The sequence below is a fragment of the Spea bombifrons genome, chromosome 12 (assembly GCF_027358695.1).
Source record: "Spea bombifrons isolate aSpeBom1 chromosome 12, aSpeBom1.2.pri, whole genome shotgun sequence".
Classification (NCBI taxonomy): domain Eukaryota; kingdom Metazoa; phylum Chordata; class Amphibia; order Anura; family Pelobatidae; genus Spea; species Spea bombifrons.
In genome coordinates this window covers 33,434,395-33,447,363 of record NC_071098.1, presented here as the reverse complement: position 1 = coordinate 33,447,363, position 12,969 = coordinate 33,434,395, and the positions used below count along the sequence as shown (strand labels likewise).

The 12,969-nt window shown below is 51.3% G+C and overlaps 1 protein-coding gene across 4 annotated transcripts; it reads left to right on the top strand.

Moving 5' to 3' along the window:
* Nucleotides 1-780: 780 nt before the first annotated feature.
* On the top strand, nt 781-10,937 carry PLEKHM2 (pleckstrin homology and RUN domain containing M2). 4 transcript variants are annotated; one of them, XM_053452394.1, is made up of 20 exons: nt 781-869; nt 3,279-3,385; nt 3,565-3,674; nt 3,773-3,872; nt 3,951-4,038; nt 4,214-4,400; nt 4,813-4,872; nt 5,950-6,223; nt 6,568-7,251; nt 7,688-7,757; nt 7,847-7,937; nt 8,194-8,258; nt 8,377-8,465; nt 8,670-8,802; nt 8,931-9,115; nt 9,257-9,322; nt 9,454-9,613; nt 9,709-9,888; nt 10,224-10,340; nt 10,419-10,937. In XM_053452394.1, exons 1-20 carry the CDS (start codon nt 810-812, stop codon nt 10,551-10,553), a joined length of 2,961 nt encoding a protein of 986 aa, XP_053308369.1. In that variant the 5' UTR covers nt 781-809; the 3' UTR covers nt 10,554-10,937. The 4 variants fall into 4 exon arrangements, with proteins under 4 accessions (XP_053308369.1, XP_053308367.1, XP_053308370.1 ...); XM_053452392.1 differs by having other exon boundaries at nt 5,812-6,223; XM_053452395.1 differs by lacking the exon at nt 4,813-4,872.
* The last annotated feature ends 2,032 nt before the right edge of the window (nt 10,938-12,969 follow it).

Below are 12,969 nucleotides of genomic sequence, written 5' to 3'. Positions count from 1 at the left end.
AGACATTGTCCTCTTTCACACTGGACGTGGACTCATTTGCCGCAACGCTGGGCCAGCGCTCCCCGGTGCATTTACTAACAGCGACTGTCTCTTTTGTTTAGTCTAAGGAGGGTTTGCACGGTGTGGCAGCCGCGCGTTTCAGAGATGACGTTCCCGTTTGTAACCGGTGTGGTGCCCGTGGCAACGCGTCTTCACCGGAGCCCCAAATCTGCTAAACGAGCAGGAGGCAGATTATACGTTATGGTGACGAAATAATGAGAAGTCGCTGCATACGGAAACACCATGAGGGTGCAGCTGCTCCGTGTGCCCCACAAGCCTTTCCACATGCCCCATGGGTCTGACGGGAAGGGGGCATATTTAGGTTGCGCTCAGGTTGATAGCGTTCACTGCAGAGGACGGCTCGTTCCCCTGGGGTATTATGCTTAGAGAATTTGGTTTCTTGCTGTGGTCGGTGTTGGCTGAATGCTGGTGCTGCCCCATTAATTACCCCAACCCTCACTAGGGCAGACCTGGGGTACACCAGTATGGGGCTGGGGCGGTTAATCCCAGAGACTTGCCTTGCTACCCCCGCACACATTAATTACCCCAACCCTACCCTCACCAGGGCAGACCTGGGGTACATCAGTGCGATGCTGGGGCAGTTAATCCCAGAGATTTGCCCTGCTCCCCAGCCAGCTCCAGGGTAACCGGTTAGATCAGAGTTTCAGCCTCTAGCTGAGTGAGAATCTCCCAGCGCCCCGCGCCATAACCCCGCCTTGATCGTGACGGCTGTTCCGGGAGGGTCACGTGACGGGCAGTATGTGTCGGACATGGATCCCCGGGAGGTGAAGGATCGGATCCTGGAGAACATCAGCCTGTCCGTTAAAAAGGTGCCCGGGGGAACGGAGGGGGCGGGTATTCTAACGGCACAGTGACTGTGTATATCAGCGCCGGGTACACAGACAGCACAGTGTGTGTATATATTTATATCACTGCCGGGTATATATATATATATATATATATATATATATATATATATATATATATATATATATATATATACACACACACACACACACACACACACACACACACACACACACTACAATGTGTATATCACTGCTGGGTACACTGACAGCAGGGTGTGTGTGTATATCAGCGCCAGGTACACAGACAGCACAGTGTGTGTGTATATATATATATCACTGCCAGGTACACACACAGCACAATGTGTGTATCACTGCTGGGTACACTGACAGCACAGTGTGTGTGTGTGTATATATATATATATATATATATATAACGCTGCCGGGTACACTGACAGCACAGTGTGTGTCTACCACTGCCGGGTACACTGACAGCACAGTGTGTGTATCGCTGGCGGGTACACTGACAGCACAGTGTGTGTATCGCTGGCGGGTACACTGACAGCACAGTATGTGTGTATCGCTGGCGGGTACACTGACAGCACAGTGTGTGTGTCTATCACTGCCGGGTACACTGACAGCACAGTGTGTGTGTCTATCACTGCCGGGTACACTGACAGCACAGTGTGTGTGTATCAGTGCTGGGTACACTGACAGCACGGTGTGTGTGTATCAGTGCCGGGTACACCGCCAGCACAGCGTGTGTGTATCAGTGCCGGATACACCGCCAGTGGCTTTGTCACGCGCAGTGTGGGTGAGAACAGTTACATTGTGTGCTATTTTTAGCTGTGACCCCCAGTAACCCCTCGGCGTCCCCGGCAGCTGGTAAAGCAGCCCAGGGTCTGTTGCCCAGAATAGCGCAGCGTGTGGCGGCTGCCGGCAGCATACTCTGTACCGGTCTGTGCAGCAGCTGCCTCCGCCCTCTGATGCAGCTGTTTTATGGGCCCTCTGTGAGGTTGGGGAGTAAATAAGTTTATAGCAGGCGTGTGCAACGCTACACGGGATAAAGTGCGCATGGAACCGGGGCCACAACCCTTTCAGTGCTGGGAGGAAATCACAGAGCAGGCATCAGTGAAGTGGCCCCTGCTCCCTGCCGCACCGTCTGCACACGCGTGGCCCCTCACGATGCCCCCGCAGGTAGCTTTCTCAGTGAAGTGGACCCCGCTCTGTGCCGCACCGTCTGCACACGAGTGGCCCCTCACGATGCCCCCGCAGGTAGCTTTCTCAGTGAAGTGGACCCCGCTCTGTGCCGCACCGTCTGCACACGAGTGGCCCCTCACGATGCCCCCGCAGGTAGCTTTCTCAGTGAAGTGGACCCCGGTGTCTCCTCCGGTTACAGCAACGAGTAGATTGTGTGCAGCTCAAGAGCTCTCAGCAATGCCAGAAATCCAGTCCGGCCGCATCGTGCTGCTCTTGTGCAACATGCAGGCTGGGCAGATTACTAACCCCGGCCCCGTCGCCCGGGCAGATTACTAACCCCGGCCCCGTCGCCCGGGCAGATTACTAGCCCCGGCCCCGTCGCCCGGGCAGATTACTAACCCCGGCCCCATCGTCCTGCTCCTGCAGCCCCATTGCGTTTTACGAGCACACCCAGTGCTTCCCTTTTTTCCATTATATTCTATAGAAAGCGGGTTGTTGTGTAAGAATCGTCTCTGACGCAACCAGACTGACTAACTCCCACTGTCAGCGCTGGGAGTCTGCGGATTAATCCTGCTGGCAGTTGGTGGCGGTGCTGGGAGTCTGCGGATTAATCTCGCTGGCAGTTGGTGGCGGTGCTGGGAGTCTGCGGATTAATCTCGCTGGCAGTTGGTGGCGGAGCTGGGAGTCTGCGGATTAATCCTGCTGGCAGTTGGTGGCGGTGCTGGGAGTCTGTGGTTTAATCCTGCTGGCAGTTTGTGGCGGTGCCGGGAGTCTGTGGATTAATCCCGCTGGCAGTTTGTGGCGGTGCTGGGAGTCTGTGGTTTAATCCCGCTGGCAGTTGGTGGCGGTGCTGGGAGTCTGTGGTTTAATCCCGCTGGCAGTTGGTGGCGGTGCTGGGAGTCTGCGGATTAATCCTGCTGGCAGTTGGTGGCGATGCTGGGAGTCTGTGGTTTAATCCTGCTGGCAGTTGGTGGCGGTGCTGGGAGTCTGTGGTTTAATCCCGCTGGCAGTTGGTGGCGGTGCTGGGAGTCTGCGGATTAATCTCGCTGGCAGTTGGTGGCGGAGCTGGGAGTCTGCGGATTAATCCTGCTGGCAGTTGGTGGCGGTGCTGGGAGTCTGCGGATTAATCCTGCTGGCAGTTGGTGGCGGTGCTCTGGGCACCAGATGTTAGGTGGGTGTGAGAATGCACGTCTTGTCCTGGGGGGATCTGTTTTACACCCACTATGTCTGTAGTTGCAGAGCTACTTTGCTGCCTGCGAAGATGAGACTCCAGCCATTAGAAACCATGACCGGGTGCTGCAGAGGCTGTGCGAGCATCTTGACCATGCGCTGCTGTATGGGTGAGTAACGTGGCATCTGTAGGAGCCCCTGTGTCTTGAAAGAACAGTAAGAGTTCCATGTGGGTGCAGAGATAACACTCGTGCAATGCAAGGGCAGGCTGACCGCATCCTGGTGCATGTGGCACCGGCCCTGGGGCCTGCACTGCACAAGCGTAATGCCGTCCTATTCCATATTACAGGTTGCAGGACATCTCCTCCGGCTACTGGGTCCTTGTTGTCCATTTCACTCGCAGGGAAGCCGTGAAGCAAATTGAGGAGCAGCAGCATGTGGCTACCCATCTGGGGCGCAGTGAGTAACAGGCAGTGAGAATGGCAGTGTGCCAGTAAGTGCCCCGGAAGCGGGTATTCCGATTCTCTGGGGTTAATACCTCTGTCTGTGCCGAGCAGGTCGGGCCTGGCTGTACCTGGCGCTTAATGAGAACTCTCTGGAGAGCTACCTACGGTTATTCCAAGAAAACCAAAGTCTGCTCCAGAAATACTACTACAAGTAAGTCTGCAGTCCCAGACCTCCCATCCTGACGGCTGCGCCTGCTGCCTGCCCTGACTCTGGCCTTCTCCTTTCCAGGAACGCGCTGGTCTGCAGCCATGATCACCTCACGCTCTTCCTCACACTCGTATCTGGCCTGGAGTTTATCAGATTTGAGCTGGAGCTGGTGCGTATGAGCAGCGGAAGGGATTGCGCGTGGCTAACAGTGACAGGAACACATTTATTTAACGGGGTTAACCAAGGGCCAGTGGGGCCAGGAAGCAGGGTAAAGCATCTTGGTGTTTTTGCATGTACAGTATAGTTGTTTGCTGTTTGTAACCTGCCCCGCACTCTGTATACAGGATGTTCCGTACCTGGATCTGGCCCCGTACATGCCCGATTACTACAAACCCCAGAATCTTCTGGACTTCGAAGACCGTCTTCCTACCTCTGTGCACGGTTCAGACAGCCTCTCTCTCAACTCCTTCACCTCCAATAATTCTACCAACCTGGAGTGGGATGACAGCGCCATTGCCCCATCCAGCGAGGGTACGGTTGGAATCTGGAATGTGTTGTATTAGTGGGGGGGTCAGGTGATGGGTGCCACCTGGGGCTGTTGGCATTCTGTGAACTTCTTCTGGGTAGAAGATACAGGGGGCTTTCTTGCCCATATATTTGATTGCCTCTCCAAAACCTCTCTCCACCCCATGTGGCGGTTACTTAGACGGATTCAGAACATGATTCGAGTCGTTTGAATGCGTAACATGAAGCTTTGCTGAAAACCCCTGCATTTTTCCCTGAAACATGTTTTGCCCCTGACCCTTGTGTAGAGTTACCCAGGTGCGGGTAGCTAGTGCAGATTTTGGGCACTGCACCTCATGCCAGACACGGCTGCCCCATACCTTTCCCCGGCGATCCAGACCCTCTCTCTAACCAGCTGTTTTGTCCCCGGTCTCTGTAGATTATGATTTTGGAGATGCTTACCCTGCAGCGCCGTCCGTACCCATGACAGACTGGGAAGGTGGGGACCGTCCAGCCTTCTCTATAGTACCCGCGTCCTCTCTGTCACGTCCTTCCTTCTCTCCGTCCGTCTGTCTCTGCTTTCTCTCCCTCCTGTTCACAAGTGCACGAGAGCAAGGCTTTGTCTTCAGGTTTTATGTTTCTAGAGAGCGGCACGTTCTTGAGCCGATTTAAAAAAAAAAAAACTGAGCGGGGGATAAGAATTTTCTATTAGTTGACCTGAATGCTCTCGCTGTGACACTCCCTGGTGGTCCTAACGACTCCAGGGGTCTTTCACGCTCTTAGCGGGCCACGTCCAGAGCAATTACTGCAGAAGAGTTAACGTACACAGAGTACGCAGATCATCATCTCCGAGATCTCTTCCCTCTTTCAGTATTGTCGGCGGGTAAGAGGGACGAGGTTCTTGCGCTCAGTTTAACATCAAACCCCGTACTAAAAAAAATTCGAGCTCGGGACTCTCATTGTACGTGTAACCGAATTAACTGGCACGGTTGCTGATAATTATAACATGTCGGTAAAGCATGCATCAGGCGTGTCATTAACCAGCTTTGTGATCCAGTTTACAGATTGGCTGCCTGCTGCGCATGTGCTCTTCTTACTAATCCCCCTGAATACAAAACTGTGATTTGGAAAACAAAAGGCACTACATAGAATTGTAATAATTCCACAAATTGATGCTAAATGTGTGTCCCCTCTCTGTATGATTGTATTTATCTGCTGGTAATGTGAATTATCCATTACAATGGGTGGCAAACACGACTAACCCTGCTTTACCTCTGGTGTAGGCAAACTCTTACTGCTGCCTTTTGTTCCTCTACAACTTCCACTGTCCACACTAAGCCCGGAATTGGCTGAGGATGCTGGTAGTTGTGTCCCACAGAGACTTGCCTACGCCTTGCTTTGCATGACTCCTCTCACTCTTTATGCTCTCCTGTGACAGACGGAGACGGGCACAACGGCAGCAGCTTCTCCAGCCGGGCGGCCGGGGTGCACAATGGCCACACAGCCCAAGGAAAGAGAATAAAGCATCGGTACAATCCGTTTATACGAGATCTGTCATCTTCTGATGTCATCCCAGGGCCGGGAACCGCTGAGGACTCTCCAGACACCAGTGAAGCCATCACACAGGATTCAGAGATTGATGTTGCTTCCCTGGACGCCACCCTGTCCTATAATCAGCCACCGAGGCCCAACGAGCTGACGTCAGACAGCACAGACCTCAGCACACACGATACGGCCGATGGTTTGTCCACTTCAGAGTCTACTCCGGTGCACGGCGCAGGCTGCCGGAAAGAGGCTCCCGCCGCTTATACCACCTACACCGAGAACAACTCGGAGCTGGAGGTCATCAGGTGAGTGAGGGCACCTGTCTCACGGCTTTCTCAGCGTCAGAGGGGGGGCGGTAACATTAAACGCACATGGGACGCGAGAAGTACGGTTCCGTAGCACTCGGTCTAGCGGCGTTAGCTGCGTTAGCGTCTTTGGCCGTCAGACTTTAATACAGAGAGCGCGCTGTGAGAGCCGCCGGCACACAGCAGTGTTTGTGTAGTGCTTAAATCACACAGTAGAGTTATAAGGTGGGCTATTCGGATATCCCGGTGCACAGAACATAATGTACAATTACATGTACAAAAACAAGGAAATCCAAAAATGTCATAAATAGTGCGTGCGCATGTTTGAATTTACCTCCTTCCAGGCTGGTGAAGAAAAAGCGTGGTGGGAAGCGCAGGAGAACTCGCGCAGAGGAGGGATGCCAGCGTCTGCTCCTCAGCACCTCAGAACCTGAGGACCCCGATGCGGAGCAGGAAAAGACTTTGGAGCCCAGCAACAAAGGTGAGGAGGAGAGACCAAGTGATCTCTCGGAACCAGCTCTCCGGCTGCCCAAGATGCAGGACACTTCTATGGAGCGAGTAGGACAACCACTGAGTGAGGTTATAGACAAGCTAAATGGTCAGCTGGACCCTCATGGCTGGAACACTCATCCAGAACCTACAGACCAGTCCTTTCGGACCTGCTCTCCGGGGGAGACCCCCGGTGGCTTTCAAAGGCAGGACATCAGACAAGGAACCCAGGACCCCATGGACTTCTACTACTTTACCCCAGAGAGTCCAAACGCTGCTGCAACAGGTAGTGGCCACAATGACTCTCCAGGCCCGGGCCAACCAGCACATGTTTTTGGTGGCTTTGAGGATGCTCGACAAGAGGAAGAAGGAAGAAGAGGACCGGCAGAGATTAAAGGATCCCTAGAAGCCCTGTCAGAAGGGACATCACTAGTGCCTCCTGGTGGGAAAAGCAGCCCATCTCTGAGCATCGCAGAGGACTCTGGTGTTGAAGAAGGCCAGGGAAGTCCCTCTGATTCCCCGCACCCCAGCGAGTTCAGGTACTGGTCACACTAGCACAATATCAAATGGCCTAAATTGTGAATACTGATGTAGCAGAGGTAAAATCGCAAAAGTTCTCGGCAGGAGCTGTAGGTCGTGTGCCAGGGATGCCGTCTGGGATGAATGTGCAATTTTTTATCCTTTGTGGTGGCAAACATTGAGTGACACTCAGGTGCGGGCCACCCTTTTCTCCTCTTACAGGGGAGGTTTAAACTTGTATCCTAAATCTGTGTACAGTTTGATTATTAATATCTTGTTGTACGTCCACTGGAATATTTTTCAATCTGATATTTCTGGAGAGACCCACATACCAAATCTTAATGTATAAAAGCAAGATATGCGATTTTTGGCACAATGTTATCGTTATTTGATCTGTTTGAATTTGAGGGACAATTTCCGCTTCTTAAACCCCAAATCTGTCTTCTCTGCTCCCAGGGTAGATAATAATCTGCTTTTGCTGCTAATGATTCACGTCTTCCGGGAAAACGAGGAGCAGCTCTTTAAGGTAAAGGCGGCGGGGTATCTGGGTGCTGTCTTGCCCCTGAGACGTGTGGACCTTTTCATGTTCATAATTGCCCTCTTGCTTTTTTCTAGATGTTTCGTATGAGTACGGGGCACATGGAGGGTGACTTGCAGCTTGTCTACGTGTTACTGACAGATTGCTACATCTACTTACTCAGAAAAGGTGATGTCGGGCAGCGTGGATTAGAAGCACCTTTGTTTAAATCGGAAACAGAATTGGTATAGAAACACTTTGTAAGATCTGCCCACATGAGGCTCTGATCTGGTCTAGACAGAAGATGCCAAGGCATAAAATTATTTGCCTGAGTGTTGCATTTATTGAGATTTCCCACAGCTCCCTGTCGCGCAGGCAGAAAGGTGTTGTCTCTGGAGGTATTCCCTGCAGCACTGTGTGATGTCCTGCTTTTGTTGTCTTCCAGGTGCAGCCGATAAGCCGTACATGGTGGAAGACGCCGTATCGTATAATGAGCTTGACTACATCTCTGTGAGTGGAGCCCTGTTTTATGTGACATGCTATCCGTTCTTTTCTCTGATAACCTAGTCTTTGCATTATTTTTTTGTCGTTCTGTCTGTTAAGTGTTTGTCTCCTCTGTCTGTCACAGGTTGGTCTGGACCAGCAGGCGGTGACCCTCGTGTGTGCAAACAGGCGGCGTCAGTTCTTGCTGGACGCTGCAGACGTCAGTCTGACAGAGTGAGTTAAATGGTCTCTGCTTATAGAAAACTGTGAAGGATGTGAGGGCTGAGTCTTCTTTGTAACTCAACTTAGTTGGAGGTTCTGAGGTTCTCTATAGATATGTTCTCCTGTGAAGACCAGAATGTGATTCCCACTCCTACTCACTCTACACAGCACTGTCCTTCAACTTTAATACCCCATACGGTTTTAATTTCTCCATAGAATATTCATTGCTGCTTTAAAGTCTGCCATGATTAATGGATGCCGGGAGCCTCCTTACCCTGGGATCCTAACTGATGCCACCATGGAGAGACTGGCCTTGGCAAAATTTGTGTCACAGGAGTCAAAGCAAGAGGTACGGCCCATTCCAAAGGCCAGTTAGGTTGGCTTCATGGTCGCCGGTGAGCTCCCTCGTCTGCGTGGCTTGGTTCAGAGGTCATTACTGGTGTGTGCGTGTATAATGGATGCGTGTTCTTGGCACAGGCTTCAGAGGTGGTCATGCTGTACTATGGGCTGGTGCACTGGGAAGACCCTTTGGATGAAGCTCTTGCAACTGGTGACTCTACATGTTTTGATCAGAATGTGTCCAAAGAAGGTGTTCTATACTATAAAGCCAACACATCCTACCTGGGCAGGGAGACCTGGAAGACGTGTTTTGTGGTCCTTAGGTAAGCGTCTGTGAGAATAATTTGCATTATTTATCAGCGGACTTGGTTGAAGGTCTGCTCACGCCGTTGGACTCTCACGCCGTTGTATTCTTTACTGCTGTTGGTCTTTATGCTGACTTGTCACATTTTTTGGTTTTACAGCAATGGAATCTTATACCAGTACCTAGAGAGGACAGATCGGACTCCTGTGCTGTCTGTAAACTTGGGGTAAGTCTGGCTAATCTGTGTAGCTTTAAGAAGTTGTTTGCTGTGCTGCTGTCACCAGGTGAGGATTCACTCTCCTGAGACACGTGGGCAGCTAAGGTCCCTTTTCTAACACTTTTCCCCGACCTTCCTAGGAGTGAGCAGTGTGGCGGCTGCCGGCGAACAAACACCACGGAGCGGCCTCACTCTTTCCAAGTAATCCTCACCGACAAGCCTCCTCTGGAGCTGAGTGCAGCAAACGAGGAAGAAATGGCAGACTGGATGTTGCATCTGTGCCAGGCTGTATCCAAGGGGGTGAGTCCTGAGGTCCTGCTCTAGTTTTAGCTGTAATGTTGGCACAATACTGTAACAATGGCTATAAGGCTGTGGTAACGTTCATGTCCCCGCAGGTCATTCCTCAGGGCATCGCGCCTTCCCCCTGCCTTCCCTGCTGTTTAGTGCTCACCCAGGACAAGCTCATTACCTGTCACCAGGACTGCCAGACCAGCTTCTTCCGAGCCCTTGGCATCACAGACCTTCATAATGTTTCTTCCCTGAGCACTGAAGATCACAAGGAGTACTGCATTGTGGTGAGTGGTACCTGGGATTGTTACAACACGGGCCTGCAGAATTCTAGAACATGGCGGTGCCAGAACCATACCGGTTCTGCTTAAGCTGTAGGTAGAGCAGAACCCGTTCCTGTCTTGGACAGTCTAAGCAGTGAGTTAGATCTTGTTTCCTGCAGCCTGTTCTTTCAGACTCTTCACGTGTCGGCCTCCTTTGGCGACGTGATTGCTGTGTCACAGTTACCTTGGATGTATATTTTATATCAGAGGATATGTTGAGTGTATTTAGCCATTTCTAGGACGTGTGGGTTTATGATAAAGTAGATATCATTTAACCTCTGACCCTCACTCACTTGTAGGAGTTCACTCAGGATCACAGGCAGCTCCTGGCGCCTTGGTTCCTGTACTTTAGCTGCAGGAAGGAGCTGGAGAGGTTTGTGTCTGCGCTGAGATCGGCCTGGAAAGCCATGTATCAGGTGAGTTCTTTAAGCAGAAAGGTGCGGCCGCGGAGTACAACGAGCGGAGTGTGGACACTGACCTGTGTCTTGTTTCAGGTGGATCTGTCTCACAAGACCTTTGACGAAGCCACCCTGAAGAAATGCGAAGACGCTCTGTCTCTTATCCACAGCTCCTGGCAGCGAAGCGACAGTCTGTGTAGAGGCCGTGCTTCACGAGACCCCTGGTGCTGATCTACACGCCAGAGGAAAAGTCTCTGAACCCCCTGCCAGCGAGGCGTGTGCCAGTCCGGAGGCTCAGAGGAAGGCCCGCTCGGATGCCTCTCTCTGGTGGGGCAGGAGGACTGAAAACCTGCCTTGCTTTCTGTAGAGGTTAAGGGCTAAGCCTTGCATTGGAAGCTTCCTACATGCACAGAACTGTGTATATCTATACATTTATATATAAATAGAAGCCTATGGGTGTATATGTGTACATACGCTGAGAAGCTGCTGCTTTTAACCTGTATGCCTGTGGCGTACGGATAGGACTTTAATCAAAACTATTTACAGTAGAGTCACTTAGGCTGGGTTGTAGACACTGATGCGGCCGGTGGGATTAATTCCACCCCTTGGCAAGAATATTACCTAAATTAATGCTAAATATAACCAAGAAATGGTTAAATGTTTGCACTCTGCCTAAAGCATCACTCTGCCCCAGTAAGTAAGAATAACAGCGCCCCCCATGGGCCTGACCTGGAACATGTCCATGGCAGGGGAGTATTGCACAGGCCCGCCGTGGTCTGGGCTCAGTCTGTGGCCTTATAGTGTTATGGGGCATCCTGTTGGTGTTGGTGGCCGACTGAATGTCCGTCTCCTCGATTTAAGGAGAAAAGGCAGGAATTCCAGGGTAAATGTAGCTCGGTGCCAGGCGGGGGGGGGTAATCAAATGTTATAGTCTACCAAAGTGCTGCTTTTAGATTTAACCCTGTGAGTTCCAGCAAACTGCAATGCTTGGCATCTTGGGGGTTAACCTTTTTTTTACACTAATGGAAATCTTTTTACAGTAAGTGCTTCATCGCTGAGGATCGCACGTTGCGGTTTTGTGCGTTTGGCTTCCGGCCTGGTCCCGAAGCGCTGCACGTTATACATTCTGTTACATTATACGAAGCGGTTCCCTGCCACACCACACATCCGTTCTCTCTGACATCTTCCAAACATGTCTTCTTTCCACGTGAGGGCACGAATTACGGTCCCTTTCGTTCATATACATTGTATAGTGTCTTCGGGGACTTGTATAAATTATGTATGACGAACCACTAATGGTTAGGGCCTGGGGGGGTCCAGTCACCAATCTGCCGTTCCGAGCGGTTCTGTGCCGACCTGGTTCCGAGCTGTTCTTGAGTTGGTTGTGTCTGATTGCTTTCACGGCTTTGCGCCTGCGAGGTCCGCTCTAAGTTCGTGTGCATGCCGGAGCTGCTTGCGTCTCTGGAGTCACATGTGTTTGTACGGTAAGCACTCTGTAAATGCTAAGGTACCATATTTATTTTTGCACTGATTTGGGGGATACTTCTCCTGTAAGGTGAGGCCTTCTGGAACAGGGAGACTTTGCGCATGTCTCCGGGTCGGGAGTAAAGCCAAATACTGGGGTAATCTATACATCCCGTGGTGGGTTTATCCGAGAGCAACGTCCTCCTGCCAAATCTCCGCAGGACGTGGTCTGTGATAATGAAGAGTAAACGGCTTGTTCTAGATTAACGGACTAATAACAGAAGCTAAAATCATGTTCCGGATTCAGGAGGCGGTTCTGCTTGTGCCGCTTTACCAGTTCCTCTGTCCGCTCTCTGTATGTAAATAAACACTATGTATGCGCTCACATTGACTCCGTGGTCATTCATGTAAAGAGCTGGTGATACCCAGCTAGTGCCTGACGGATATCTGGTCCTCTTTAGGGTCACCGTGTTTATTTACCATTGTGAAGCGTGGGGTGGGAAGGGCCGATCTCCTGAGACGAGGGAGGGCAGAAAATGTTGGGTTTTTTTACTCCTCAGGTTGGGTGTGACAGGTGTGTGATGTCCTAGGGGCCGAGGACCACAGAGGAACCTTCTCCTGCTCCTCATCCCTGGCACTCGTTATTTTCCCTCTGGCGAGGTGCAGGGGGTAATATGTTAACACAGTTTCTAGGCACGCTTTCCTTGATGCCTCGGTAGCAATGCCCTGTTGGGGCAGATTACTGGTGTGTTTAAGTGAAGCAGCTTCAGTATGTCTTTGGGGCCTGAACACAAGAGGCTAAGTGAAAACATGGCGGATATTCTGCAGAAAGTGGTCACTTCAAGGAAAGTGAAAGCATGAAATCCATAATATTGTACTTATAAAGATCCTCTTACCTCTCGTGCTCTTTAACCCCCGTGCTCTTTAACCCCATTCAATTATTTGGGAGAGCTCGGTGAGGCCTCTCTGTACTACGAGCTGCTGTCCCCTGCACAGCCACTTGGTGGCAGCACACAGCTTGTTTACCTCACCAAGTAAACAAGGACACTTGCCTTCCCAGCTTTCATTATTACATTATATCATTATTATTATTAAAGTTGGCTGAGCCTGATGGGAGTTCTGAATCAGGGAATGGCTGAGCATTGTGTGATTTGTGGCATTTCACTCCATCCCTTGTCCAGAA

Coding starts and splice junctions, on each gene's coding strand:
- PLEKHM2 (XM_053452392.1), top strand. CDS start 810: ATGGATCCCCGGGAGGTGAAGGATCGGATCCTGGAGAACATCAGCCTG. Junction 8,466..8,669: donor GCAGACGTCAGTCTGACAGA/GTGAGTTAAATG, acceptor ATTTCTCCATAG/AATATTCATTGCTGCTTTAA. Junction 9,889..10,223: donor ACAAGGAGTACTGCATTGTG/GTGAGTGGTACC, acceptor ACTCACTTGTAG/GAGTTCACTCAGGATCACAG.